The sequence below is a fragment of the Onychostoma macrolepis genome, chromosome 22 (assembly GCF_012432095.1).
Source record: "Onychostoma macrolepis isolate SWU-2019 chromosome 22, ASM1243209v1, whole genome shotgun sequence".
Lineage (NCBI taxonomy): Eukaryota > Metazoa > Chordata > Actinopteri > Cypriniformes > Cyprinidae > Onychostoma > Onychostoma macrolepis.
Window position 1 is genome coordinate 902714 of NC_081176.1, and position 25314 is coordinate 928027.

At 38.2% G+C, this 25314-nt stretch overlaps 3 protein-coding genes across 5 annotated transcripts in view; all 3 read left to right on the forward strand.

Annotated features, from left to right (window-relative positions):
* LOC131531276 (zinc finger protein 239-like) overlaps positions 1-23478 on the forward strand; it is a 160115-nt gene extending 136637 nt beyond the window's left edge. The window contains exons 1-3 of one of the 2 annotated variants that reach the window (XM_058761956.1): positions 8652-8791; positions 9445-9570; positions 21176-23478. In XM_058761956.1, the coding sequence (XP_058617939.1) occupies positions 21191-22045 (855 nt within the window). In that variant the 5' untranslated portion in view covers positions 8652-8791; positions 9445-9570; positions 21176-21190 and the 3' untranslated portion in view covers positions 22046-23478. Of the gene's footprint in view, positions 1-8651; positions 8792-9444; positions 9571-21175 lie in introns of those variants that run through there. The other variant, XM_058761957.1, reaches the window with a different exon arrangement.
* Positions 1-25314, forward strand: part of LOC131531271 (zinc finger protein 239-like) — a 267824-nt gene that overhangs the window by 87856 nt on the left and 154654 nt on the right. The gene's annotated exons all lie outside the window — the stretch shown is intronic.
* LOC131531257 (uncharacterized) lies at positions 11735-14864 on the forward strand. Its single transcript, XM_058761920.1, has 2 exons — positions 11735-12195; positions 12299-14864. The coding sequence occupies exon 2, from the start codon at positions 12865-12867 to the stop codon at positions 14290-14292; it is 1428 nt and encodes a 475-aa protein (XP_058617903.1). The 5' UTR covers positions 11735-12195; positions 12299-12864; the 3' UTR covers positions 14293-14864.

The window sequence follows — 25314 nt, forward strand, 5'->3', positions numbered from 1 at the left end:
TGATCGTTTTATAAAGTATGCGTTCATGTGTGTTAAGGGCTTTGCTGAAGGAAACAGCTGTGGTGTGATGAATGCAGCGAAAACTTTACAGTAGATTGGAAACCGATTGCTCTCCCATGACTTTTTGTAAACTGTATTTATGACAAAGAACTGCATAGATATAGATATTATAACAATCTATCGATAAACACACACCTTGTCCTCTCCTCTGCGCCACCGCAGTCTGGATTGAAGAACGCGCAGAAAGATGGGGAGGAGCCGAAGTCTGCTGCCATTTTCATTTGAAATTTAAAGGGAAAGAATCGCAAGATTTTTAGGGGGGCTGAGCAGAAATTTAGGGGTGCTAAAGCCCCCCTAAAAATGGCCTAGCGACGCCCATGCGTATGCTTATAAAATCAGGTGCAAGAGAGATTCAATTTAAAAAATAAAAAAGATTGCAAGTGAAGTCTCTTGTGGAAGCGCAGGTGACTGAGGGTGCAAGTGCATGTCTGCAGAAAGTCTTTAACTCTTTCAACGCCACTGACCAGATATCTCGTCAATTAAGAGACAACGCTTTCCCGCCATTGAAGAGTTTTACGGCAATCCGTGTTCTAGGTGTATTACGGTAAGGAAAGCCTAGCGCATGTCCTGAATGAGTTACGGGACATCCGGGTCTTTAGGGTGCGAATAGAAGACGATCGGCATAAATAGAAGTAACAGAGAAAATGTAGATCATATATAGATCATAGTCTATGTAGATCATGCTTTGACCATTTTGAATCTGATCGGGACGATGTAGTCAGTGAGAGAGAGAGACACACAGAAACATCTGTTGTAACCGATCCGTCGATCTGAATAGGGGTGTGTGTGTGTGTGTGGGCTCTATCTATCTATCTATCTATCTATCTATCTATCTATCTATCTATCTATCTATCTATCTATCTATCTGTCTGTCTGTCTGTCTGCCTGCATGTACAGTATATGTATGTAGCCTGTGTGTGTGTGTGTGTATAATCATATGTATGTATATGTTTGTGTGTGTGTGTGTGTGTGTGTGTGTGTGTGTATAATCATATGTATGTATGTAGCCTGTGTGTGTGTGTATAATCATATGCATGTATATGTTTGTGTGTGTGTCTGTTTGTTCTGTTTATTGAATGCAATTTAAATTATTCATAGAATTATTTACAGGTGAAAGAATATGACATCTGAATGTATTTTGCATGAAAATGCACTACTTTGATAAAAATGCATTTCTCTAAGTTTTTTGTCCAAAATGTATTTTTGATGGTACCCACCTGTATTCAAATGGTCATAAAACATGAAGATAGAATAAAATTGTTTTGTTTTTTTGTTTAAAATCAGAGACTTGGTTCTTTGTTTTGATATGTAATATGTTCTTATATTCATAGCAGAAAATATTCTGGCTGTCAAAGTTAGGTGAAAATCATCAAAAACGCTGGCGGTGGCTGGCAACTTTTTTTTTTTTTAAATCGCTGGCGGTGAAAGAGTTAAAAATGCTCTATTGCAAGATAAATAGGCTACTATTATTTCTCAACTTTGATACAGAAAAACATCATTACAATAAAGACAGACACTAATGATGCCCATCTTTATCAACCACTTTAATTTGTCCATATTATAATCTAATTAATCTAATTAACATCTTACTGGTTTGCATGCAAAGAGAAGCAAACGATCATAAAACCTTCCAACATTCAATAACACTAATTATTACTCTAAAAATTAAACACGGCAGCTTTGAAAAAATAAAAAAATAAAAAATACACGAAATCGTTCATGTCTGCATGACTTTAGTTTACAGTAATGTTCCTTTCAACTAAATCAGTCTGTAGACGCCAGAACAGGCGCATAAAGTGTTTTATCCAAGGAAAACTATTTAGAAATAACCTCGTATGATGTTGATTAAACAAACTGAGTGAGGTGTCCCATATCTGTGTAAATAAGCGAAATATCTGAACTGATCAACTCACCTCAGAAGACACAACAAACGCGCGCGGACTGAATGAGGAATGAAAAATAGTCTTCTTTAGTTTTTCTTTTTGGTGCATAACAATATAAATCTATAGCGCCACCTACAGTACGATGCTGTTGTGCAGTCATGTTAGCTATTATCCTTAAACATGTCATACTTTATTAAACTCATATCCTAAGTACCCCAAATCCTTACCTTGCCCTTTTTATTTAAGAATGTTATTAATTCCTTTCTTTCTTCGTCATATTTTTTACAATCGTATATTACATGCTCTACTGTTTCTTTCTCCTCACAATACTCACATAAACCATTCTCATGTGCTCCAGTAACAGTGATGCATTCAGTCCTGTGTGTACAAGTCTCATCCTTGTTATGACTTGTTCCCTCCTGTTTCTACCACTAATGTTTAGTTTATTATTAACATTATTTTAATATTAAATAAATGCCTCCCCTTATTATCTGAATTCCATATTTCTTGCCATCCTTTTTCCTATTTTCCATAATTATAGTTTTGACTTCACCTTTACTTAAAGCAACATTAACATCTTCCTTTTTTAAAGCATCTTTTGCCAATTCATCAGCAGTTTCATTTCCCAATATGCCCACATGTGCTGGTACCCAGCAGAAACCGACTAATGCACCTTTTCTTTGTATACGCCATAACATTTAACTAATAACAATTAATCTGTTACTTAATCCATGAATCATATAGAATGTTAATTAGTTGCTAATGTAGAACCGGATTAAGGTAATGTAGAACTATTTTATGCATTTTTATGAAACGAGGTACAGTCATCTATATTGAATCTACATTTTTCACTCAACACGTTTAAGACACAATTTCATCAATTTTTTCAAAAAACAAAGCGTTTCTTAAATGGCCACACCCAGGAAGTGACATCATCTGAACTCTTTCCAGTAGGAATGTAATGATATGAACATTTTGGCCGATACCCATATTTCTTTATATATGGAAGCCGATAACTTATATATTTGCAGATAAATCTAAATCCAAATCAAAATGCTAATGTAATTTTTTAAAAGCTTCATTACAAAAACAAAGGCTTACCATTAATCCCAAACACTTCAACATAAATCAAACATATCCAGTACAGTAGCCTAGTATCTACTGCCTTACAAAGAAATAGATGCGCTTTCCTTGTAACAATGCATGACATTAAACACAAACATGTTTGCAGATCGTTCATCCCTGCTTTCTAGAGTATGATGTGAAAATAATCTCAATCCATGTTGACTGCTTTCTTCAAACGCTGTTACCAAAGTAAGAAAAATAACTTTACACTATAAGTTTATCTAAAAGTATAACTTTTTATGCTAAATCTGTTTAGCATAAAATTGTTTTAATTGTACCCTGCACATATAAAGTGTCCCTTATATTATGTATTGGTTTAACTGTTTTTTCACAACTTCACAAAGTTTTTTTCTACCACAAACACTAAATCTGATGAACTGCTTAAAGCTTTACCTACATTCTTAATGTTCTTCAGACCCATTAATGAAGGATCAAAAATAATCAACCAGAATTGAGATTTTTCAAGATTTAGTTAACACGTGTGGTATTTTTTCAAATAAAAACAAATAAAAATAAAACATAAGTGCAGTTGTGGCTGCTGTGTGTCAAATGACGTGCCCGACCCCAGCCTCCACTGTTTGTTCTTCAGTGTGTTTCATTCTGCAGGGTTCTGGATCTCTCATGTTCTCTCTGTCCTTCAATAAACTCTGTCTCTGCAGATTTCACTTCTTCCTGATGCTCTGATGCTCATCTTCACTTGTATGCGGAAATGAATAAAATCAATAAATCCATTTGTATGTTTTAGTTTTGTGTTTTATATGAAACAATGTTTATCACACATTCATTAAATAAGTGCTATTATATACTTATCTTGTATATCTTGTAAAGCCGCAATAACTGATTGTAGTTTCGCAATGATATTACGCAGCGACTGAAAGTAGACCCCAGCTGCATAATATCATTGCGCCTGCTGCACCTACGGTACGGCAGCAAAGTTCCTTGATTATTACTCTGGAATGAGAGTATAGTTCCTAGCCATATCGGCCTAGAAAATCTCAACTTTTCATTTTCCGTCAGTCTTAGTACACGATGTAACTTCAGAAGAGTCAAGTTTTAAATAGGAAAATTATCAAAACTCTTTGATCATTTTTGAGCGAGATGCTAATGGTCTAATCCAATTCAATGATCTATGCTAAGCTAAAAGTGCTCCCGCCAGACCCGGAGATCGGCTGAATGGATTCAAAAACGGTAAAACTCAACTGTTTAACTCTAGGCGAGTTGTAAAATGAGCCTATTTAAAAAAAAAAGTGGAGTGTTCCTTTAAGTATATGTTGTTTGAAGTATTGTACTTTGCTCCATTTTAAAACACATTAATTACAAACAAAACACACCTACAGTGCCGTGAAGTATAGTAGATTAGACTAGTGCTCGTGTGCATTTACAGTGCGTTCTTTCACTGCGTGATTCAATCTGTTAAAATATATTTAGATTCTAGAATGATCACAAAATGTATATATTTATATAATTTCATATAGTAAAACAATATCACACAAAGAGTGCCGTTTTTCTCCAAAAATCAGCATGATTACATATAGATTTTTTTTTACAACAGTTGAATAAACAATAAGTTAATTAAGAGACACAATATTGCCTGTTTTTGCTCTATTTCGACAACAAAAATAAATCCAAACACAGCCACCACAGCACAGTTTTGCGTCTCTGAGCAACATGACAGTGTTTCGTTCCTGAATGAATCAACCGTTCATGATTTGGTTCAATTGCAATGACTCACTTATTAACAGTGACTTGTATCTTGATTTTTTTTTTTTTATATATAATTTCAAATGAGTATTCAACATTTTATGTCTTCTATATCAAAACATTATTTCTGCATTTGTAACTGCAGGTTAAATGCATTCATCTCCTGCATTAAACAGTGTGTAAATACATCTAAATGCCACTTCAGATGCACCTTCTGTGTTTCCTCTGCATTGCATAGATGAATTTAGTTGATAATGATTTAATTTGCCTGGTAACAGCCCAAATGTTTTATTATTCTAAATAACTGATTCCTTTTATAGGCCTCCAGGGATGTCAAACTCAGTTCCTGGAGGGCTGCAGCTCTGCAGAGTTTAGTTCCAGCGCTGCTCCAACACACATACCATGTAGTTTTCAAATAAGCCTAAATGATTAGATTAGCTGGATCAGATGTGTTTAATTAGGGTTATATCTAAACTGTGCAGGGCTGTGGCCTCCAGGAACTAAGTTTGACACCCTTGGCCTATCCCAGTTTTGCCTTCCTCCGCTGTTAAAGTAAATTTTAAACAAGCTACTTTTACTTTTACTTGAGTAGATTTTAGACTGGTACTTTTACAAATTTTATTAATGTAATGGTACTTTTACTTGAGTAGAATATTTTCGTACTCTTTCCACATTTGAACAGCAATAAAATGAGCTTAATGTGGCAATTAACAGATCTGAAGTCATCAGCATAATGAATGAGGTGAAAACAGGATCTATTGACATGAAATAAAGAGGATTTTCAGCAGCTGATAATATTGATGAGCTTCAGACTATAAACACTCATTAAACAAGCCATTCAGGATCAGCAGCAGATCAGCTCACTTTATTCTGATATTTTGCTGGTAGAAACTGATTGTTTGAGTCACAATATATGCTGAAATCCTAGGAAATCGTTCTAATATGACAATTACTTCTCAAGTGATACAGAAGAAATACTAATATAAAGACACTGACGCCTTTATTTATTTATTTGCCCATATGAATCTAAATATAATTCGACTACATTCACAACAAGATAACAGTACCCTCTTACCGTTTTGTATATGAAGAGAAACAAGACCTTCTTGTGTTAGCAGGCACACAAATAGCACTGAGCCCGATAAAAACTATTCAGACTCCATAAAACGTTGATTAAACAAACTATGTAACGTGTATTTTACAATTACATGAAAAAGCGTGAACTGCTCACCTCAGAACCTCCACACTGAAGGGACATTCTAAAACGCTTAACGTGAAAAATGCTTAACGTGGTTTAACGTACCTAAACATCGAGCAGGGAAACACAAATTTCTGTCATACCTTACTTGTAATAAACACTAACTACTGTCAAAAGAACGGCGGTAACAGTTTATTTCGATAGTCCACTTTAGACATTGTACTAACAGTAAGTAACTTTGCAACTGCATGTCAACTAGCAGTCATTAGAGTATTAGTAGACTGTCTGCTTAATATCTTCTAACACTTTATTTTGATGGGTCCACAACATACAACATACTGACTATGAGAAACTTTGCAAGTGTATGTCAACTTATTCTACTAACCCTAAACCTACCCTACTGAGAGTTAGTAGACATGTAGTTGCAAATTAATGAGAATTAGTTGACATGCACTTGACATGTAGTTACAAAGTTGCTTAAAGTTAGTAGAATGTCTAAAGTGGACTATCGAAATAAAGTGTAACCGAACGAGCCCTTAATACACAGATAAAGTGAATAATTTCACGTTAAGCGTTTTCTCCCCCATAGAAGTCCATTATAAGGAAACAGCGTGATATTATTCACTTTATACAATGAATAAGAGCTCTTTTTTGACAGCAGAAAGTGTTTATTATAAGTACAATTTGACAGAAATTTGTTTTCCCGGTCGTTGTTAAAATGCGTTAAACCACGTTAAGCGTTTTTCAAGTTAAGCGTTTTAGAATGACCCACACTGAAGCAAGCGCGAATGATGACGTCACCACGGCGAGGCGAACCAACGGTAGATGATCAAAACTGCGCCAAATTCTGTTTAAAAATATCTATAAAACAAATAGTGTTTGGTAGGTTTAGTGTGTGTGCTGTTGTGCACGACGAGAAAAATAATTTTACGTGTTTTCTGTCATCTCATCGGTATAGACGAGGAAAATATTTTTTATGTGGCTCTACTACATCACCCAGACTCATGATGAAGGCCTAAAAGTGTGTGTCCAGGCCTGTTCGCGACGTTTCGGATTCTCTGATCCTTCTTCAGGCGAGCTCTGGACACAAAATGGCTGGAATACTCTACAGCAGCCATATATATACTGTTTCTAAGTGGGCGTGTTCCCCCACACACACATCAAATCACCCAATATCACATCTGTTGCGTTTCAAAAATAAACAAGTCGTTTTAAATTAATTTTTACTGTTTTTAATATTTTTACATCCCCAGAAAATATTCCTGGGGTCCCCGGTCACCAAAGAAAGGCCCAGAGCTGCAGGCTTGGTTAGGGGATAAAAAATCCAGTCATTGGGCCGAAGCCCCCTGACGGTTGTGCTCGGGCCATGGACATCAACTGGCCACCAATCTTCAGCTTGTTATTGATTCATAAACATTTAGGGGACGTTACCGATTTTTTCAGATGAGGGAGATTATGGTGACTCCTATGTTTATTAGTACATCCCAAAACACAACACTTGCAAAGCCTCTTTGGTGCTGACATTGTATATAACTCCAGTAATTGCGGACCGCAGCTTCTCACTCAGGGCTGTGTTTATGCTAATAGGGCAGAGAGCGTCACACATGGGCGGGACTTTTTCCCCTCTGTGACGTGAACAGAGGGAGAATCTGAAACAGTTCGTTTGGAGAGACTGTTCATGATTTATTGGTTTTATAAAAAAAATGAGTTGGTGGATTTTTAACATTATAGGCTGGTTGTTTTCACACACTGTGGCCACACAAGTGTGTTCAAACACCTTATAAAAGTGATTTTTGCATAATAGGTCCCCTTTAATACTTGAAGCAAATATAAAGTAAAAGTGGAAGCGAATGAGACAGATCTCTCTTTATTGACTAACAAGATAGCAAAGCATCTCAACATGTAAAAAACAGCAGTGAAGATGAAATGAAAAATAAATCAGCCTCTTTTTCAGTTTAATGAACAAGAACTTCTACAAATATGCATAAGAAGAACATTTTGAACCCTTGATTTCTACTGTATGGACAACAATTTCTTGAATTTCTCAAATTATGTTCCACAGAAGAAAGAAATTCATACAGGTTTGGAATGACATGATGTTGAGTAAATGATGACAATTTTCATTTTTGGGTGAATCTCCCTTTAAGAACTTTATTATTTGTAAATAATAAACACCTAATTTATATACAGTCATGGCCAAAAATATCAGCACCCTTCGTAAATATAATCAAAGAAGCCTGTGAAAATTAATCTATTATTAATCCTTTTAATCTTTTATTTAAAAACAAAATCACAAAAATCTAACCTTTCATTGGATAATAAGAATTTAAAATGGGGGGAAATATTATTATGAAATAAAAGTTTAAATTATCATTCGATTAATTGATTTAAATCATAAAACTCTTTAAATATTATGATTATATTATGATTGCCTTTGGGTCTTTCCATATGTTTTTCCAACATATTGTCTTTCCATATGTTTTTATGATTATATTATGATTGCCTTTGGGTCTTTCCATATGTTTTTCCAACATATGGTCTTTCCATATGTTTTTATGATTATATTATGATTGCCTTTGGGTCTTTCCATATGTTTTGATCTACGGTTGATGAAATGCCTTTAACTGAAAATTGAGTGTTTAATCTTATCATTATACATTACTGACACTCTATCCTCCAATTTGATACTGTTAAATGCTTTGACACAATCTGTATTGTAAAAGCGCTATATAAATAAAGGTGACTTGACTTGACTTACGGTTGGTTTCGCCTCGCGGTGATGACGTCATCAGTCGCGCGCGCGCTTCAGTGCGGAGTTTCTGAGGTAAACAGTTCGTAACTGAATTATTTTCATCAGGTTCGGTGATATATGTGTGTCCGCAAACACTTATATTTAATGTTTAGTTTTATTATTTAAATTGATTGTCAGCGTCAATTGACAATTGTCTTTGATGTTATGAATGCGGTAAAAACAATTCGAACTACAGATTAATATCATATGTTTGATAAAAATGGGTTTCTACAGCAAATATTTAGCATAAAGTGAGATGTTCTGCTGCTGATCCTGAATGGCTTGTTTAATGAGTGTTTATAGTCTGAGGCTCATCAATATTATCAGCTGCTGAAAATCCTCTTTATTTCATGTCAATAGATCCTGTTTTCACCTCATTCATTATGCTGATGACTTAAGATCTGTTAATTGCCGCATTAAGCTCATTTTATTGCTGTTAAGACAAGAAAACACGATCAGCTTTTGTGACATTACAAGATATAACTTAAGTATCACAACAGCATATGTTTATTTGTACCTTGCAAATTTGTAAAATTATATTTCTATTTGTGTTTTTTCTTTCACTTTTTAAATTCTTACATTGTTCATATTTGGTGTCTTTTAATTGTATGTGTTTTTTCCCCCTATATTTCTGTGCCTGTATATTAAAGAGAGAAAAGATAATAGATTTTTTAATTTTATTTCAGCCTACAAGTACAAGCATCAGAGCATCAGGAAGAAGTGAAATCTGCAGAGACAGAGTTTATTGAAGGACAGAGAGAACATGAGAGATCCAGAACCCTGCAGAATGAAACACACTGAAGAACAAACAGGTTGGTGTTTAAGCCCAATGTATACTTCTGCGTCAGACCTACGCCGCAGCTATCTGCCAGATACCTTTATTCTTGATCCTTATTCAATGAGGCTGAAGAACATTTAAAGTTATCAGCAGTTCATCAGATTTGGTGTTTATAGTTGAAAAAATACCTCAAGAGTTGTAAAAAATGAACACAATTATACCTTCTATTTAAATAAACTATAAACTGTATATTTTAATTCTGAACTCAATTCTAGTTGCCCTGTGTCTTTATGCTCTTTTCCTCCTGTTTGCTTTGGTGTGGCTGGTTAAGTGAATGACGCAGTCCATGACGGACAGATTGTTAACGGCTGGTCTGTGTGGTAATACAGTACTCGGGGCAGGACATCCAAATGCTCACCTATCATTTATCGACCTCAAATATGGCTTTTCATCTGAAAGATGTATGAAGTAGCAACTTTACATGGCTGCTCAATATGATGTTAACCTAGAGAAATGCGCGCTATTGAAGTGTTTGTGTGGAGAGTGGAAGCTGAATAGCGCGCTCGCTGCAGGACAGGCGCTCACTTGCTCTTAAAATCTCCGTAATTTTTGGTCATAAAGATAAAAGCAGCCTATACATCCTTCGAATCTGTAAAGACTCTACGTTTATTTGTGTGCACTCAGAATAACAACGAAACGCTTCTGTAAAGTAATTAAAGCAAACGGGATGCGCTTCTGCCGTCTAGGTCTCTGTGAACTTGAGCAAGAAACTTCAAAACTCTGTGTATGAAAAATATATCTATAGAGAGTGAAATGTCTATAGAAAAAAATTTATATAAAAATTTTCAAATAGAACTATTTGAATAGATAATTCAAACAGAAAACGTGTGTTAGCATGGATGATTTACATGAAATTTTATGTGTGTGCAATGCACACTGTGCATTGTTTAAGCTGGCTTTCAGTTCAACATAACAAAAAAAAAAAACCATTTTGGATTTTTATTCAACTAAGGTGGGTACGCTGTGATCTGTACTATATTTTTACTGTAACTGACAGATTCCGGCCAAAAAAAAAACGCAACACGGGAGTGGAATGGGATGGAATTTTCCCCCAGTTTTTTCGTGGGATTGGGACAGCACGAGATTTTTTTTTTTTTTGTGGGAGTGGGATGGGAGAGGTTTGAAAATCCACTCCCATGTCACCCTCTAGTGTCGAGCATGCATATACAGATAGCCAAACAGTGCAAGGAGATGACTGATCAGCTTCAATGACCACTCAGATGATTGAGTAAATTTTACCTTTACTTTTGCTTGAGTGCAATCATGCAGTTCAATCTCCATTACATTCTTTTGTGAAACTGCAAAATAAATACAATAAATGCTTACTTAAATAAAACCAAACAAAATATAGCGACTCGTTATACAATGTTTACATCTACATTGGTAAACTGCAGTAACGTTAGTTATGCTGATCTTTTGAATGTGGATATAATGCACGTGAAACGCTAGCATGCTTCCAACATATATAACTCTTAACAAATTTTTTTTTGTTGCTGATTTTAACATTCAAACACAAAGTATAAAAAAGTAATGAATATAAATGATAGACTTATGCCGAGTTCAAACTGCGTTACTATCTGGGGTAGCATTCAGTCGCTGCTGTGTTCACATTGCACGATGGATCGGTGACAGGGGCTTTCACATTGCACGATTTCACAATAGGAAGAATCGCCGACAACTCTGTCTGATCCGCAAACTATGTTTCACAACAAAACACACGCGAGAAGTGATAAGGAAATAACGCAAGAACCTACGTGCTTCAGCCCATTATTCTTGAGCGAGACTGGAAGTATTAAAAAAATATAGCCCGCAAATGGTCTGTGTGCTGATTTCCAGCTACAAAAAGAAAAACAGATTACGCAGGAGGGAGATGCAGGGACTGTGTTCTGCAAAGAGTGGTAAATAATAATTTTGCAGTAACTGTTATGCTGATGTTGCGGCTGGTCAAGCGTTTGTGCTCGTTTCTGTATGATATAATTGTACATATTAAAATACTGATATGGTCTAACTCCTCACTGAACTTCCCTCTGCCCTGTATCTTTGTCTCTCATTGGCTGAAGGTCACCGCGATGTAGTTTTCAGTCAGAAAGCATTGCACACAGCGTGATTGTGAATCGCTGACAGCTCCAGATGTAACAGGTACAGAAAGTGTACTGTTAAAATGTATATAATGTTAGTATAATTCACACAAAATTGTTTATTTTCATATACTTTCCTAAAGATGAGCGTTTCCCTTTAATTGCTGTGATGTCATCATGAGCCTGCTCAATTTCCTGTTTTGTCTCCTCCTCTTCCTCTTGGCATTGTTAATGGATGGAAGAGGTGGGTTATTTTCCTGTTCCTGTTTATGCTCCTGTTGATCTAAATTAATCTTTATTTTAATTGTTGTTTTTATGTCTATATTTTCATTCTAATTTATGTATATAATATTATTTTACATATCTGTGTGGTTATTTTAGTCATTTCATCCTGTTTTAGTTATATTTTTGTGTTTGGCCTATATGTGGAAATGAGAGCACATGTGACAAGTGTACATTTGTGTTATAGAAGCAATAAGGGCGATTTATTCAGAGGATGCTCTTTGTGTGTTAAATATCAGGTATGTTTTATTTGTTCTTGCTCTTGGCATTGTTAATGGATGGAAGAGAAGCAATAAGGGCGATTTATTCAGAGGATGCTCTTCTTTGTGTGTTAAATATCAGTAAATCCAGAGAGATACCGCCGCCTGTTGTCTCGTGTCTGATTTCATCAACAACTACACAACGCAGACAGTTTCATAACTGGTGTCGCGAGCCACCGGTTACACGTGGTGCCGTGAGCCCTTCGGATTTCGCATGATCGGCCGCGCGCCGATCGCCGGAGTTGCTGCTTCTACAGACGACGGTGTGCTGTGAGATCGCTGGAGGAGTGTTCTGCTGATCGCGGAGGCCGCAGATCGTTTCATCTCGTCATCAGCGTTCAACTATCTGCTGCTCATATCACGTAGGATTGCTATAGGTTGAACGTTTGCCTTTTATGAGCTGTACTGAACTGTTCTTTGCGTTGCTGCAAGCTCAATGACTTTTTTTTTTTTTTTTTGTCGTCACATTTTTTTTCTGTCCTCCATGAAACTTCACACTGAACTGTTTTGAGTCTACATGACCAGATTTCTGTAAGATACATTTATCTGAATACTAGTTAAGTGATTTCAGTGTTTTTATTTATTTTATTTTTTTCCTGAAACTGTTATTGCCTTTCTCTTTTTTTTTTTTTCTATTCAAACTGAGTCATGTTTGAGGACACTGTCAGTCAGGATGATTTTAGCCCTGTACAACGGCCTAGTGCCATGTTCCCAGTAGGCAGGGGTAGAGGGGCTGTACTTAACCATCCTGACAATATGTCTGGAGTTTCACCTCAGTGTTTTGGTAGAGGGAGGGCACTCTGTAATACTGAAATTGACCGTGTACTTGCATCTGATTCAGCTATTGGTATGTCAGGGAGCCCAGCTGCTTGCTCTACCCCTTTTACACGCCCAAATGCTGATCACGTCATTACCCCTGAGTCTCTAGGAGGTCTTATTTCTGATTTAGCACAGAAAATTGGTGAGAGCATTACAGCCAGTCTCAATTTAACACAACATCCCAGCCCAGTGCAGTCTAAGTCAAATGTACAGCAGTCAAGTGAATGTTTTGATGCTTCTAATTTGAAAGTCATTGTCCAACATGATGTTGCCCCTCCACCGTTCTTTAGAGGTGATCAAAGTGATTCGTTTACAGTACATGAATGGGAAGATTTGATGAGCAGTTATTTGAACAGTAAGAAATGCACTGATGAAACTGCCTCTGATCTCATTTTGAGCAGGTTAGCTGGGAAAGCGAGGGATGTAGTCAAAGTGTCCTTGCGCAGCTTCCCAGGGCCTACTGCTGCAGTCCCCACCACCACCGTGTTCGACATACTGAAGCGAAATTTTAGTGAGTTGATGTATTCAAACATGCCTATGGCTGACTTTTATAACACCCTGCCTAGGGCAGATGAGAGCCCAATGGACTACTGGATAAGGCTGAATAAGGCGATTGATGTGGCTGATGAGTGTTTGCGTAGGCGCAACAAGAGCGTTGAGGACCCTGCTACTGAGGCTGTCATGATGTTTATCTCACACTGTCCAGATCCTGGCCTTGCTTTGTCTTTTCAGTTCAAGCCTGCTGAACAGTGGAGTGCTGCTGAAGTTCAAGAGCGACTGGATAGTCATCGCAGGAACCTGAAGAGAGCTTTTGCTAGAACTTCACGCTCATTGCCTGTGTCAGCTTGCCATCAGAACTCTGTGACTGTCTGTGAAGAGCCTGTATCCAGTTCTCTCAATCAGCCTGAACTCTCCTCAAGTCAGTTACCATGTTTAACTGGTCAGCTCAACCCAAACGCTGCTCCTTTTACTCCTGTCGATAGTATGCAGCAGTTGGTTGACATGATGGATAAAGTTTTATCTCTCTGCACTGCCTCATTGTCCTCACCCAACCCAAACTGTCCTGTCAGAACTTCAGACCCCAAGCCCAGTTTTAGCTCAGCATGTAGAGTATGTCGATCAAAAGAGCACACTACACATACTCATTGTATGCGCCAGAGGCTTTGTCGTAACTGCTTTAAACCTGGACACTTTAAGAGCAATTGTCCTAAGACGACGGGCCTTGAGCTGCCTTCTCCAGCCACCCAGTTAAACTAAATAGCCCATGTGCAGAAGGGGATAACATGGGCAGTGGTGTATTTCCCCTAAATAATGAGTCAGACCCACAAGAAATTTTTAAAAATAGTTGCAAATTGTTGCCACCCGACAAAACAGTGCTGTATGTGGGATCTCAGAAAATTGATGGAGCTGGTGAACTCTTTTATGCTCCTGTGACTGTCGGTGGCCAGTCCGTACTGAATGGTATGCTAGATTCTGGTAGTATGGCTTGCACCCTGAGTACGGAAGGTGAATCCAAGTTGTATGCTGACGGAGTTCTCCCTCGACCTTCAGTGATTCCTGGTGACGTGGTCCTGGTGGGCTGTGGTGGTCTTACTACTCAGCCTAAATGCGCTTACGACCTGGAAATCGAAGTCTACGGGTTCAAGTTCATCGTACCAACCTTAGTAGTGCCTGGACAGAAGGATGAGTTCATTATCGGCAGTAACGTCATCAAATGCGTGCTTCAGAAAATGAAAGCCGAAAAGAAGTACTGGGAACTGATTTCCTGTAAAAACAGCAACCCTGAGTGTGAAGAGTTTCTTGAGCTTTTGAGCTGTTTCTCGTTGGTCTGGTCCTCAACAGCCCGCTAAGCTCGGCACAGTTAAGCTTCGTCAGGCGGTTACTTTGCTTCCCAGATGTGAGCACCTTGTCTGGGGAAAACTACCAGTTAACATTAATGTCTCTCCAGGAAGCTCCGTCATCGTCGAACCCACTACTTCACGTTCAGCTCCACGTCATGTTCTTGTTGGACGTGTGGTGACTCCTATGTGGGGTGATCGATGGGTGCCGATGAAGATCTTAAATCCCACCCAGTCACCAATAACTCTTCGACGTAACGCTAAGCTGGCTGATGTGTCTCCTTGTTTGGCGGTGGAGGATGTTACAGTTTCGCAAAATGTGTGCAGACCTCAAGTTTCTGATGCAGCTTTCCCCAAGTCTATTCCACCTGTTGACCCTGTGCGGTTACTGCATGAATATGGTTTGGAGGGCATTGATATCGAAGGGTGTGAAGTCTCCGAGTCATGGAAGGAGGAGTTGGCAAGTCTTATCGTGTCCTATCGTGATGTTTTCTCCAGAGACAGACTCGATTGTGGAGAGGTGAAAGACTTTGTACACCGAATTCATCTGAGCGATGACCGTCCGTTCCGCCTGCCCTATCGCCGAACACCTCCCGCCCACTACCAAAAGCTGAGAGAGGTACTTTCTGAAATGGAAGAGAAGGGCATTATTAGCAAATCCGTCAGCGAGTATGCATCTCCTTTGGTAATGGTATGGAAGAAGGATGGGTCTCTCCGAGTCTGTACGGACTTTCGCTGGCTTAATGCAAAGACGATCAAGGATGCTCATCCTTTGCCTCATCAGGCAGATTGCCTGGCTGCTCTAGGTGGCAATCTTCTTTTCAGCTCTGTGGATTTGACATCGGGATTTTACAACGTCCCACTCCATGTATCTGATCGTCATTACACTGCATTTACGACACCCATGGGCTTGTATGAATACAATCGTCTTCCCCAAGGCCTGTGTAACAGTCCAGCATCCTTTATGCGCATGATGCTCGGCGTATTTGGAGATCTCAACTTTTCCAGCCTCCTTTGCTATCTTGATGATTTGCTGGTTTTTGCCCGCTCTGAACAAGAGGCCTTGAAACGCTTGGAAGTGGTGTTTTCACGGTTCAGAGCTAGTAATTTGAAGTTGGCTCTGAAAAAGTGTCACCTTCTCAGGCGCTCCATCAAGTTTCTGGGCCATGTGATCAGCGGATCTGGAGTTTCCGTGGATGAAGACAAGGTAGCAGTCATTTCAGCCTTTCAGAAGAATGATTTGATGAAAGAAGATAGCATCACACCTTCGCCAAAGAAAATAAGATCATTTCTGGGCATGGTTCTCTACTACCAGAGCTTCATCCCTGGCTGTTCACGTATCGCAAAGCCATTGTTTAATTTGACTGCTGGTCAAAAACGTTTGACGAAAGGCACAGGTAGTCGTAACAGATCTGGCACTTTCCGGGAGTTGTCTACCCAGGACTGGACTCCTGAGTGTGATGTCGCCTTCGAGGAGTTAAAGAGAGCACTTGTCGAGAGCGTGGTCTTAGCCCACCCTGACTTTGATCGTCCCTTTATTCTCTGCACTGACGCATCGCTGGACGGCCTAGGTGCAGTGCTTTCTCAAGTTCCCAGTGGCGAGGACAAAGCACGTCCTATAGCCTTCGCCAGCAAGTCTTTGAGCCGCAGCCAAGCCAATTACCCTGCACACAGACTAGAATTCTTGGCCCTAAAGTGGGCAGTCTGTGACAAGTACAGTCACTGGCTTAAAGGCCACGAGTTTACTGTGTGGACGGATAATAATCCACTCACGTACATTTTGACAAAACCTAAATTGGATGCATGTGAGCAGCGTTGGGTTTCAAAACTTGCCCCGTACAACTTTAAGATCAAGTACGTTCCTGGAAGATTGAATGTCGTGGCGGATGCGCTCAGTCGTGACCCATTCGTCAACCCAGTGAGTCAGCGACTTCTGTCCGAGCCTTACTCTGAACTTGTCAAGTATGTACTCAGTGTGGAAGATGATTCTGTACAGAAAACATTCCGTCTCACATGCCAGCCACAGACACTTGACACTGAACTCAATCTGAGCTCTGAGATAAACTGTTCCATGACTACTGAGGATGTGTCGTCTATCTTGTCTGTTTATGATGATTGGGATTCAGGAGCTGTTTCCAGAGCAACATCCCTGGCTGATCATTTGACTTCCTTGATTCCTGACAGTCAAGACATAACCCATGCCTTTTCATTGTCCGAATTGCAGGATCAGCAGAACAAGGACACAGTTATTTCAAGGGTGGTTTTCTATGTCAACAGGAAACGCAGGCCTACCAGGCGTGAGCGTGCGAATGAGGATTTGCTAGTTTTGAGGCAGTGGGAAAAGCTCTTCATGCTTAATGGCATCTTGTATAGAGCTGTCAAAGATCCGCTCACTAAGCATAAAAAGTCTCAGTTCGTCCTGCCTGGCTCCCTGAAACAGCAAGCACTCTCTGGTGTTCATGATATGGCCGGTCACCAAGGTCAGCCACGTACCCTGTCTTTAGCCCGCCAGAGGTTCTATTGGCCTGGGATGGAGCATGATGTGCGCAATTACGTTAAGACTTGTACCCGTTGTGTCCTGAGTAAAACTTCAGAGCCAGCAGCAAGAGCACCCTTGGAGAGTATCAAGACTAGTACCCCATTGGAGCTTGTCTGTATTGATTTCTGGTCTGCTGAAGATAGGCACAATAAATCAGTGGATGTCTTGGTAATCACGGATCATTTCACCAAGCTAGCTCATGCTTTTCCTTGCCGAAATCAATGTGCTAAAAGTGTTGCTAAGAAACTGTGGGATGGCTTCTTCTGCATCTATGGATTTCCCCAGCGTATCCATTCGGACCAGGGAGCAAATTTTGAGAGTGAGCTGATAGCAGAGCTTCTTGATATTGCCGGTGTTGACAAGTCACGGACTTCCCCGTACCACCCAATGGGGAATGGTGGCACTGAAAGGTTCAACAGAACGTTAGGTAACATGCTGAGATCGCTTCCACCCAGATCTAAGCAAAAGTGGCCACAGTTGGTACAAACAATGACATTCATGTATAACTGTACTGCCCATGAAACCACTGGGTTTGCTCCTTTTTACCTGATGTTCGGGAGGGTGCCGAGATTACCTGTTGACCTTATGTTTCAAAGTGTGCTTCGTGATGAGTCAATCTGTGATTACAATGACTATGTTCAATCTCTTGTCAGTGATCTACAGTCTGCTATGGCGCTGGCCCAAAAGAACTCTACTGCAGAACAAAAACATCAGTCTGTTCAGTACAATAAGAGAGTCAAAGGATTGCCTCTGTCAGTTGGTGATCATGTTCTCATTGCCAACAAAGGCTGTAGAGGTAAACGGAAGCTTGCCGATAAATGGGAACCCACCATGTATTCTGTTGTTGACTCCAAACCTTCTCTGCACATTTATAAGATCCGTGACAAATCTGGTCATGAGAGAGTGGTACATCGGAATCTATTGTTGCCAGTTAACTTTCTCCCTTTGCCCGCAACTGATTTTTCTGTTGGTGAAAGTGCTAGTGGTGCTCCTTGTTCCACACCTTCTCAGTCTGTCTGTGATGTGGCTGAGTCAACATTACCTGTCACTGATGATTTGTCACATGCTGAGTCTCTGTCTGTCATTTCTCACATAGCTGTTTGTGATGATGATCGTACTGCTTCTTGGGTCTCAACCCATTCTTCTCAAACTGTTTCTGAAGCACAAGATGGTTTATCTGTTGACCTTGACACTGTAGCTAGTGCTTTTTCTCCTACTGTCCCTAACAATTCTCATGATCCTTTGGTTGACCATACATCTGACGATCGTTACACCACCAGGTTTGGTAGAGTACTTAGACCTGTTCGTAGGCTGATTGAGTCCATGGTTCAACTTGAAACCTTACTTGGTGTGGAGTCTTTACCTCCTGTTATTCATGTATAGGTTTGTGTATACCATTTTGCACTGTTTCTGATTTCAAGTGTGATCTTTTCTATTTTTTTGTTTATATTAATCCTGTTTATGTATCTGGTCTGAGTTTTTCAAAGTGTAATGGGCACTTTGTGTATGCCTACAAAATGTGTAGAAGTTTGGCCAACTTTCTCCATATTTGTATCCCTTTTGTTTGGGTAGCTTTCAAGGTGGAGTCTTCACTGTTTTTAAAGTGTGGACCATGTAATTCAAGTGACCAGTGTGTTTTCTTTTTGTTAAACTCTAAGAATTTTGTCTGAATTCTGAGGGGTGAGTGTAACAGGTACAGAAAGTGTACTGTTAAAATGTATATAATGTTAGTATAATTCACACAAAATTGTTTATTTTCATATACTTTCCTAAAGATGAGCGTTTCCCTTTAATTGCTGTGATGTCATCATGAGCCTGCTCAATTTCCTGTTTTGTCTCCTCCTCTTCCTCTTGGCATTGTTAATGGATGGAAGAGGTGGGTTATTTTCCTGTTCCTGTTTATGCTCCTGTTGATCTAAATTAATCTTTATTTTAATTGTTGTTTTTATGTCTATATTTTCATTCTAATTTATGTATATAATATTATTTTACATATCTGTGTGGTTATTTTAGTCATTTCATCCTGTTTTAGTTATATTTTTGTGTTTGGCCTATATGTGGAAATGAGAGCACATGTGACAAGTGTACATTTGTGTTATAGAAGCAATAAGGGCGATTTATTCAGAGGATGCTCTTCTTTGTGTGTTAAATATCAGGTATGTTTTATTTGTTCTTGCTCTTGGCATTGTTAATGGATGGAAGAGAAGCAATAAGGGCGATTTATTCAGAGGATGCTCTTCTTTGTGTGTTAAATATCAGTAAATCCAGAGAGATACCGCCGCCTGTTGTCTCGTGTCTGATTTCATCAACAACTACACAACGCAGACAGTTTCATAACTGGTGTCGCGAGCCACCGGTTACACAGATATTTAGCATGCCAAATATTTCACAGGCGTCGGCGATTCTCTCAGATCGCGTCTTTGATAATTCACACTGCGCGATTGTCACTCGCGTGAACGAGCTCCGATTTGCCTCCGATGTCGGGCATTTGTCGGCGATTTATCAAAACCTGTCGGCGAGTGAAAAATCGTGCAGTGTGAACTCGGCATTACAAGCAAAGCTTCTTAGGGGTTTGGGACACACTTATTGTAATCTCACATACTATTTAGGATGGATAGTATGATCATTGGGACGCAGGGAAAGTTTTATCAAACTGGATTTTAACTCCACCTATGTCAACCAGCGCCCTCCAGTGGAGAGGAGTAAGTAATGTTAGACATGGCATAATAGGGTTTGACCAACCAGTTGTTGGACAGAGGTTATTTATATGTACAAATCATCCAAGCACCCGGTTTCTAGCCATTTCTAATGCACATTTGATTAACATTGCTAAATATTATTAAACTGGAAAGAAATTATAGAGTCATCTTTCATTGTCAATAGAATTCCAGGTGCAGTTTCCTCTCAGCCAATTAGATTTCACATAGTATTTTTATCGGTCAGTCGTGGAAGTCTGATTGGTTAAAGCTTTATTTATATAGCACCTTTTAAAACAAAAGCTGTCTTTACAAAGTGCTTTACAGGGAGATGCATGTGTTCATTCACAGAAAAGAACAAAATAAAAACATAAAAGAGATAAAGTAAAACAAAGTACAATAAGCAGTGTATGTTAAAACAAAAATACAACAATAAAAAAAAATCAAGGAAAGGCCCACGTAAACAAATCTGTTTTGACATATTTTTTTAAAAGTGCGTAATGATAACTTTTGACAATGTTTAATTCATTTGCAAAAAGAAATAATCTTTAGAGTACAGAGAGATTTGCGAGTGTAAAGGACACAGTTTGAGCGCACACACTTGAGCGAGAGGAGAGTTTAACGATTGCAACGGACGTTGTGCGAGAGCAAAGGAAATCCGCATGCGAGTGGAGAGAGTTGAGCTTGCACACTATATTAATATACTTTCACGCTACAATAATGCGCTCTCAACATTCATTATATCTGGTCAAGTTTCATATATACATTTCTGTAAGTTACAACAAATGTGAATGTCACTAAACATGCACACACTCACATCGCTGAAGCTCACTGATTCCGTCTTGTGCACCTAACCCATGATCAAACATTGAATAGTTTTACTACAGAAACATGGGTTTGTGCCCATATTTTTAATATAAATCATTGTACCCCATCTCATAAAAAATATTGTAATTTTGCGTAGTCTGCTTTCACTTACATTTCTCTGATTTATTTTAGGATTTATTTATATTGTAACATTTTGTAACTCTTTCATAACACTTTATATTGTAACCCTTTCATTTCAGATTTGATGGAGGAGAATGAGGCGAGTGAAGCGCAGAAACATCATCATGGCAAAACTAAAAAAATCTCACTTACAGACGGAAAGTGTTTCTTTACTGAAAAGAAGAGACAAGAAAAGTTTCACCTGCACTCAGTGTGGAAAGAGTTTGTCAAGCAAGAAGAGTCTCAATGTTCACATGAGGATCCACACTGGAGAGAAACCATTCACATGTGATCAGTGCGGGATGAGTTTCACACAATCATCAAACCTTCAGAGACACATGAGCATCCACACTGGAGAGAAACCACATGAATGTGATCAATGTGGCAAAACATTTTTGTGGGCTTCAAGCCTGAAGGAGCACCTGAAAGTTCATTCAGAGGAGAAACCACATTCATGTTCTTTATGTGGAGAGAGTTTTTCATGGCTGAAGAATTTAAAAGTACATCAGAAAATACACACTGGTGTGAGAGATTATATGTGCTTTGAGTGTGAGAAGACTTTTATTACAGTTGGAGAATTGAAACGGCACCAGAGGATCCACACTGGAGAGAAACCTTACAAGTGTTCACACTGCGACAAGAGATTCAGTCAGACAGCAAATCTGAAAAGACATGAGAGGATTCACACTGGAGGGAAACCTTACATGTGTTCACACTGCGACAAGAGATTCAGTCGGTCAGGAGACCTGAAATCACACGAGAGGATTCACACTGGAGATAAACCTTACATGTGTTCACACTGCGACGAGAGATTCAGTCAGACAATAAATCTGAAAAGACATGAGAGGATTCACACTCGAGAGAAACTGTATCACTGCACTGCATGCGGGAAGAGTTTCTGTCATTCATCAGCTTTATGTAGTCATACAAAATACAAACACAGTAAGTAGATCATAGATCCAGCACTTTTAAGTCTGAGGTCTCAACCTTGCTAAACGTGACACTCTAATGCAGTGGTTCCCAAACCTGTCCTGGATGCCCTGCACCTTTTGTATGTCTCCCTTTTCTAACACACCTGATTCCACTCATCAGCTCGTTAGTAGAGACTGCAAGAACTAAATCGGGTGTGTCTGATTAGGGAGACATACAAAATGTGCAGGGGGTCCTCCAGGACAGGTTTGGGAACCACTGCTCTAATGCATTGAGTAATAAAATCTGTCCTAACCAGCCAGAGTGAACGACAGGACAAAGAAACATCACCAATAGTTTTCAAAGTGAATAAAGTTCATCTTCAAGGTCAGCAGTTTCATTTGTGAGATTCAGATCAGTTCAAAGATGGAATTTCTCCCCAAGTAACAATATCTAACGTTTTATTCTTGTATACAACTTTGCTTTATGATATAAATTATATTATTATGCTTTATTACCAGATTCATTTTATGTTCATAATGTTCTTCTAATGCTTATTTGTAGAAGGTTTTTTTGTGCACAAAGGAATCAATAAGAGGAATCAAAATTTTAATTTGATAAAAAGTAGACTATTCCTGACCTTAACCCTTGTGCAACCTTATGGACATTTGTCTATTTTAGTGGGGGGTTTTTTTGTTTGTTTTTTTTGTTTTTTTGATAATTTTGCCTGTGTTAATGCTAACTGCATACATTTTGGCTCAGGTGTGTAGTTTTTATTGGAACTGTAATATTCCACCCTCATTTCCTTTTTAATAAATCTTTTTTACACTAGGTACAAAAAAATACTTCCTCTCAGCGCCTTTTGGACAAAAATGTCCACATTAAAGCCTATGCTATTTTTCATTGCAGTGCCGTTTAACTGTAAACTTATGCAATTTTTGTTAATAAGCTTTCATTCTGTTGACAAGGCTTCAAAATTTAATTTTTTACTTTTTTTTTTTTTTTTTTTAACCAGATGGTGCCATTTTTTTCAGGTTTGCCCTATAAAGGCAAATACTCGCTTTATTCCTGTTTTCTGCTTCTGCATATTATAGAGCCACTTGGATAAATAATGCAGCTATAATTGTGTGGGTGTGTTGGTATGAATGTTGGAGTGTGGTTTGTATGTTTGTCATAAAAATCGTATGTGTGTGCTTGTAATATTTGAGCGAGGAAAAAGTCTACTGTAAATCACAAATCCAACCACTGTGTGTTTTTCTGACATCTAATGGGGAAGATTTGGTACTACGCCCAAACAAAATTTTACTGAAAGCTCATTTTTTGAGATATCAACCTCAAATTTCAAACTTAAACATTTATAACTTTTTTTTGGGTTTTACTTTTTAAACTTTTTTTACTTCAACAATAATCTGCCATAGGTCTTCTTTAAAATGAGACCAAACTTTAGTCTGTGCTTTTTTTTTTTTTGTCCTACTGAAAATGTGCCTGGAGTCCACCTTTGTTATTATAACAAACTACACTTTCAATGTGATTTTAAACCATTCAAGTCAAGAAGACTACTTAATCTGTTTTTCTGCTACACACATTCTTGTATAAGTGCTTTTTAGCCTGTTGATTTTTATTCATAGTATTCAGCTAACAAGGAAATATTTTGCAATAAGATGATATCTAAGATTATTTATTTATTTACCTTATTGGAATTGAAATTAGAAATTGACAAGAATCGGATTCATTAAAATTCAAACGATGCCCAACCTTACCCATACCCAACATTATTTTTTACTGGAACCTTTCTATTCACAGTTTTAAACCCTTTCTTTTCTTTTAAACCTTCACTTACCCATCTTTGCTTTTGCCCTTCTTAAAAACAACCACATAATCTTATACGTGAATATACTTTTCAAAATTAGTTATAAAACAGTTGCTCCTGGCAACAGGGATAGGTAGTATGTTTGCTTAACATAGCGTCAAACATGACAATTGATCAGATTAATATCATGTGTTGCTTCAAAATCACTATATAACATCGGTTGTGTTTGAAACAGCTTCTGTGGATTCATGTTGCATCCTATCACGGTGAGACAATATAAAATATGAGAAAATGTATTTTATAAAATACTGTGATACAAGCTATGTCAATTAGCATTGCATTGCAGTTGTGTTTATTGTCTTCCACGTTTCATCAGTCAAAGTGTCTCTATCTGCATGTTATTCAGTTGTAGTTATATCTGATGCTTTTGTCCATATAAGGGATTTCCTGGATCTCACTTGTGAAGCAGACATTACAGTACATGGTTGTTAGAGTTGGGGTTAACGCAGCTCAATTATGCTCACATCGTCTCATTTTGGTTAAAAATAGAAAAATAATACTAAAGTAGGCTACTTTGTAATGCAGTAACTTGAGTAGTTTTTCAGCAAACTACTTTTTTACTCTTTCTTGAGTCATATTATTTTTTCAGTACTTTTACTTGTACTCAAGTAAATTATTCCTTAAGTAGCAATACTTTTAAGTACAGTTTCTTAGTACTCTTTCCACCACTGCTAATAGTATTGTATCGTTTGAGAAATAATAGTCATATTAGATCAATATTATAGGCCTGTCCGCAAACATTGTGACTCAAACAATCTGTTTCTATCAGCAAACACTCAGAATAAAGTGAGATGATCTGCTGCTGATCCTGAATGGCTTGTTTAATGAGTCTTTATCTGAGGTTCATCAATATTATCAGCTGCTGAAAATCCTCTTTATTTCATGTCAATAGATCCTGTTTTCATCTCGTTCATTATGCTGATGACTTCAGATCTGTTAATTGCCACATTAAGCTAATTTTAGTGTTCCCGCTTTCATGTACCAGTCAGTTAAACAGTTAATTTAAAAAATAAAATAAAAGCATATACATCAACCCTAATACGCATGTGTCCTATTCTTTGTACTAAACTCTGGTGTTTTTTAAACATTGTTGTCTGTTTGTATATGATATGACGATAGTTTTCTCAAAATAAATTGTAAAATGCTCATGAAGTGACTCAGAGCAGTCCTAGAGATTGTTTATTTGTTCATGTACTCAAGTGTATATTAAGGTGGCAGAGACTGAAAACACTGTGAGTGATACACGCACCAGTGTTGCCAACTGCTTTCAACTGAAAGTAGCTAAAACTGGTAGCTAAATGTCACTAGATGACATCATAATGACAAATTCACTGATCTACAGGTGCATCTCAATAAATTAAAAGTTCATTTATTTCAGCAATTCAGCTCAAATTGTGAAACTCGTGTATTAAATAAATTCAGTGCACACAGACTGAAGTA

Coding starts and splice junctions, on each gene's coding strand:
- LOC131531257 (XM_058761920.1), top strand. CDS start 12,865: ATGTTTGAGGACACTGTCAGTCAGGATGATTTTAGCCCTGTACAACGG.